Genomic DNA, 5,813 nt, shown 5'->3' with positions numbered 1-5,813 from the left:
AAAATGGTAGACAGATTTCTAAGTTACATGCACGGTTCAGCTGTGCCACAATTCTGCTACTAGATTCACCCAAAATATGGTTTCGTGAAAAAGAAACGCTTCTTATGAAGTCAGCCCTATAGGATGCACTGTAATGGGTTTTCCTTTAACACATCAGATATTTTAAGAACAAATTTTGTGTTTCATTTTCCCACCTTACCCTGCCAAAGTTTATTGTTTTACACTTTATACTTCATCCTGCATCTTTTCCCATCCAAGTTTATTATCAGTGACAAACCACGCGGCCCGAGCACCTTGGAGAAGCCCCTCTATCCCAAGCCCTGCGTTTGAGCTGCTGTACAGAGCAGTCATTTCTAACGGGAGGAAGAGCAGAGCCGAGTAAGGTTTAGGGGTTTTTCTTTATTAAGAGGAGAAGGTGTACGTGTGGGATGTCCCCTCGGGGGCGGTGCTCAGGGAGCCCTGAGGCCGGTGCCCGGGGCGGGGGGAGGCCCGGCCCGGCCCGGCCCTGCCTGGCGCGGCGCAGGGGCCGCTTCCCCCTCAGCGGGGCTGCCGGCTTTAAGAGCGGCGCGGCGCACTCGGCCCCACACCGCCGCCAGCTCTCCGGCCGCGCTGTGGAGCTCGGCAGCCGAGCCCAGGACAGCGGCGGCGGCACCGGGGACACCCATGCGGCACCGGCGGCCCTAGGCTGCCCGTCGGCCGCAGCATGCCGCTCCCTCTGCGCCTGGTGTGGCTGCTGGGGCTCTGCAGCCTCTGCCGCGGCTACTTCGAGGGGCCGCTGTACCCCGAGATGTCCAACGGGAGCCTGCACCACTATTTCGTCCCCGATGGGGACTACGAGGAGAACGACGACCCCGAGCGGTGCCAGCTGCTGTTCCGGGTGAGCGAGCAGCGGCGGTGCGGCGCGGCGGCGGCGGCGGGCGGCGGGCTCAGCCTGCGGGAGGAGCTGACGGTGCTGGGGCGGCAGGTGGAGGACGCGGGCCGGGTGCTGGAAGGCATCGGCAGGAGCATCTCCTACGACCTGGACGGGGAGGAGAGCTACGGTGCCTACCTGCGCCGCGAGTCCGCCCAGATCAGCGACGCTTACTCCAGCTCGGACCGCTCGCTGAGCGAGCTGGAGGGTAAATTCCGTCAGGGGCAGGAGCAGGGCGGCCGGGAGGAGTCGCGTCTGGGCGACAGCTTCCTGGGGCTGCTGCTGCACGCCCGCGCCCTGCTCCGAGAGACCCGCCACGTCTCCAGCGGGCTGCGCGACAAGTACGACCTGCTGGCCCTCACCGTCCGCAGCCACGGCGCCCGCCTCAGCCGCCTCAAGAATGATTATCTCCGCGCCTGAGCCCGGAGCCCCCGGCCCAGCTGAACACGGACTCCCCCCGGCTTCAAGAGACCCCCCAGCCCTGCCGCCGGCCCCCTGGAAGGCACAGCCCTGGCGTCTGCCTGGAAGGAGCACCTCCTTGGACAAATCCTAGAATTATTAAGGTCGGAAAAGAGCTCCGAGATCGAGTCCAAACCTTTGACTGAATATCACCACGCCCATTAAACCGTATTGAGAAGTGCCACATCTACTCGTTTTTGAACATTTCCAGGGATAGTAACTCAACCAAAATACATTCTTCTTCATGGAAAAACCTTATTTATTTTACCTTCTAAACAAATAGCACAATTCTATAAACCAGGAAGTTCGAGGTATGTTTAAGCTAATATCCCATATTCAAAAATCTCTGTTATATCATTCGTCTTTGGTTGCAAAGTGAAGTAAGCTTTCTCATCTCTGATACCCTATTGTTTGTTTTTGTATCACCTGTTCTGCTGTGGCTCACCTGCCCTAAGTGTAGCTGAAGTGAGGTGCTGGCCAGCTCCTTCCAGACTCCTGTGTAGCAAATACTTAAATAGCTTTTGTTGTTAATCCTTCAGGGTGAAACCTCTGGCCCTCTAGTAACTTCCTTTCTAATGATATGTATTATATGCTTGTTAAAAATTGTTCCACTACATTAAGCTGTGATTTTCATTTGGTTTTTGGAAAGATGGGAACTATTCTGGCAGGATTTGTACTTCCAGGCTTGCTTATCTGTGACTCTAAGCTATCATAACCCTAAAAAAAGCAGCCAAAAAGGCTTATGTCAGATCCTGAGAATGCTGGTGGAGATTTTTATAGCAAAAAGAATGAGCCCTAGTGGTGATTAGAGTTTTGGATCCCAGATTTGAGAGCCAGGAGCATGTTTCTAAAGCAGACGAAAAGGTTTTGTCTGTGCAAGCACATTGACTTTTCTTGTTGGTGACTTTGTACTTTTGCTAGCTAAGTTATTAATAAAACTTTGTGGTCCTAGACAATAGCAAAAGTGCCTGGTGGGATGGAGGGTGGGGATTATTTGGGTTTTTAGACTTACTGCTATTTAACTGACAATTTGGGGTAATGTGGCTATTAGGTTACAGACACTGCAGGCAGAATACCTGTTTTGAAAAAATTTATAGGTTGTTGTAATAAATATTTGAAAACAATGTTAAAGTACATTTTTGTTATTAGTTTTCAAGAGGCTGTTGATTTTAAAACGTTCTGTTGAAATGTGTCTTTTCAGCAAAAAATTGAGTTTGTAGCCCCTGCCAAGTGAAATAACTTGCTTTTCAGTAAAAACAAATAAAAATTTACGAACTCATGAGGTAAGCAAATTTCATTAAAAGCAACAATACAAAAGGACTTTTAGGGCAGACTTTTCTTTTTTAAGCTGTTGTAAGTGCTTATTGCACTGGAAGCTGATGTACTTTTGAGATCTGTTCTTGTTAAACCTGCTCCCATTTAGTTACACTTCAGTCCACAAACCATTCAGTGGGTAAGTTACTCAGCAGTGCAGTGGGTCAACATAAGTCAGCTTGGACTAGAGTGCTGAAGGCACCAGGAAAGTCTTGTGAAGGTAGGTACTTACAGAACCAGACAGCTCATTTTGCTGAAGGCAGTGAAGTGTAGCCTACTAGCAAGATACTTCAGATGTCACTTTGCATTTTTAAGTCCTCACTGTCTTTAAAGATCTTTTGAAAAAAAGGAAACATTTTAATTGTTGACTCTGGTGGAACCACTCTGTTATTTTTCTGTTCTCAAGTTAGAAAGTATATGACAAGTTCTAGCTCTTTACAAATCAATTTAATTGTGATACTTTCCTTGCCACTTGGAACAGATGGCACAACTCACAAGAGCGAGCCGAGTCACTGAGTCTTGTGTGCTCACTAATTATTTATAGTGTGCACACAAATGCTCATAACAGCATTTCTGAGCTGGACCAAGCTCCAGAAGTGCCTGAGACCAGGCTCCCCCAGAGATGTAATGCAGTTCCATTTGTGGCCAGAGGCTTCTTAAAGAAAGTTTTAGTCTCTGTTTACCCACTTTTGAGTCGTTTGCTATAACATTAATTGTAAACATCAGTAAATAAACAAAAATGGCATGACCATGCTATATTTTTATGTATACGAAAGCAGTAGTCAAATCCTAATAGAAAAACAGAAGTAGTAGTGTAAAATACAGCTTCTTGAATATGCCTTAAGCAGCTTGACTATTCTATTTGCAGTAGCTAATGTTTGGTCAAGCTGAAACTATTCCAGTGTATGCAGCATACCAAAAGAGTAAATGTTTGCAGAATGTTTACTTTTCAAAGCAGGAGATGTGTGGTTATTTATAATATAACTCATTCCACTCAGTGCCCTGTAAATTGTCATCTAATGAAACAAGACTGTGGTACTTTACAATCCACACTAATGTTTCATATGATAAATATGACTTATTGACAGTTTTTATATTTCAAAAAAATATAAACACTTTTATATTTGAAATATGGCAGAATTATGATTTTGTTTCAGTAGCATTGATTTTGGAAGGCTTTAAATGGTCCTTTCAAGGAGAAAATGAAGATATCTGAGTCTGGTCCATGTATAAGTTTTATATTTAATAAAAATGGTCAATCTTATGTGGGTTTGATGAAGCCAGTACAAAAATCTTTTAGGACATTTAAATCTATTAGAACTTGATTTACATAATTTTGGCTGACCTAAGCAAATGTCAAATACATAATTTTTGAATCAGAGTTGATAAATTAAATGGTTTTTATAGAGCTGCCTGCAAGAACTGTGTGCTTAGTCATATTCAGCAGTTTAATTGTTAAATTCTATTTATGAAAACCATATATTTGCAATACTCTTTGCAATCTTATAAATGTCCGGTTGTTGCTTTTTATCTGGTAAATAATTATTTGTGTGGAAGGTATGAAGATCCCCCAGATCAGCCTATTTTAAATAGAAAAGGCCCTTTTATCATTGAAAATTTGGTAATTATTTTTAAGCAGAGAGCTTTAAAAGGATGATTGTAGCAGCAATCATCTCCATTATGTTCTTCTGTTACGTTAAAATATTGCATTGGTATTAGATTATTTTTCCTTTTGCAGGATGCAGAAGTTTGAGCTAAAGTTAAGCTGACAGTGGGGTATTATTTTTAGTTTACTGATCATTTCCAAAACATGTCTTATTTCTGAATTTATTGAAGAGTTGATGGTACTGAAGAGCAAAAGACTACTTTCTGGAAAAAAAAAATGCTGCAGCTGGAACAGTCATAGAGATCTTACTTGAGTATTAAGTTTTTCATAAAGAGAAACAGATTGCCCAGAGAAGATGCTGTGTGGATGCTCCATCCTTGAAAGTTTTCAAGGCCAGGCTAGATGGAGCTCTGAGCAAGCTGGTCTAGGGGAGGGTGTCTCTACCCATGGCAGGTGGATTGAAATGAGATGATCTTTAAGGTTCCTTCCAACTCAAAGCATTCTATGATTAGAGTCAAACCAAGGCACTATGGGACTCACCTCCACTCCTCTCCAGGTAGCTCACTTTTGAAGGCAGTGCTGTGATGTGGATACTCTCACATCCACTGATAACACACAGAACAAACTCAGAGCATGCACAAAACCTTTAACAAAAGCTTGACAAAGAAAAGTGTACTTGCGTGGTGCCAAGTTCATGGCTAGGAATTCAGAGGTGAGCATGCAAACTGGATTTTAAAACTGCAACTTCCACTTTCACAGGTTGACTTACCCAGGACCATCCTCACACAGAGAAGTCAAGTGAAGCTTTCAAAAACCTCGTGAGCCTTTAAAAAACCCTTATGTGTGCCAAGCTGGGGTGTATGAATTGTCCAAAGCTAAATTGTTGCTCCTGTGGGTTGTCATGTACTCAGATGCAGTTTGGCAAGATGTAAACCTCATAAGCAAAAAATATGCCAGGCTTAGTCACTAGAAACAGCCTTGTAAGCTACAGAGCAATGGCTATAATCTTGTCTAGGAAATGTGTATTTTGTGGAGAAAGTCTATTGGATGTGTCTATTACTGTTTATTTAGATGGTCTTCATGTTGCTTTACTGGTTTCTTGCTCATGCTTCTTGAATATCAATTTTGTGATTATTAAAGAAGTTTTCAGCTAACACTAAAGTGTTGTGAGTGAAGTGCATTTCACAGCCACTGTTCCTGAAGTAAGCCTGTGGATTCAAAGTCTGTAATTTTTCTGCATTTTAAAATGTATTTTAACTTGCAGTTCATTGGGGAATTTGTTCTGTATTACCTAGATATTTTTTTTTGGTGAGCCATTAGCAAAAAATTGTTCATTTTGTGGGTCTGTATTTCATTCCTATAATATGTGAAATTGGCAAAAAACCCTGACTCTGCTGCATGCTTCTTTAAAAAGCTGTTATTAGAACATATGTGTAAAAGAAGACTAAAACTACCTATTTTATTTTCTTCACTGAGTTGTCATCCTGGCTACAAGATCAATTTATAACTGGAAAAGGCAGAATT

At 43.3% G+C, this 5,813-nt stretch overlaps 1 protein-coding gene across 1 annotated transcript; it reads left to right on the top strand.

Annotated features, from left to right (window-relative positions):
* Positions 1 to 501: 501 nt before the first annotated feature.
* On the top strand, positions 502 to 5,450 carry FIBIN (fin bud initiation factor homolog). The gene is made up of 2 exons (XM_086891950.1): positions 502 to 1,680; positions 5,049 to 5,450. The coding sequence occupies exon 1, from the start codon at positions 704 to 706 to the stop codon at positions 1,328 to 1,330; it is 627 nt and encodes a 208-aa protein (XP_086748076.1). The 5' UTR covers positions 502 to 703; the 3' UTR covers positions 1,331 to 1,680; positions 5,049 to 5,450.
* Positions 5,451 to 5,813: the final 363 nt, after the last annotated feature.

The sequence above is a fragment of the Cyanistes caeruleus genome, chromosome 6 (assembly GCF_971803275.1).
Source record: "Cyanistes caeruleus chromosome 6, bCyaCae1.hap1.1, whole genome shotgun sequence".
Classification (NCBI taxonomy): domain Eukaryota; kingdom Metazoa; phylum Chordata; class Aves; order Passeriformes; family Paridae; genus Cyanistes; species Cyanistes caeruleus.
Note: the sequence above shows the minus strand (reverse complement) of the source record. Positions and strands in the feature narration are given on the sequence as shown.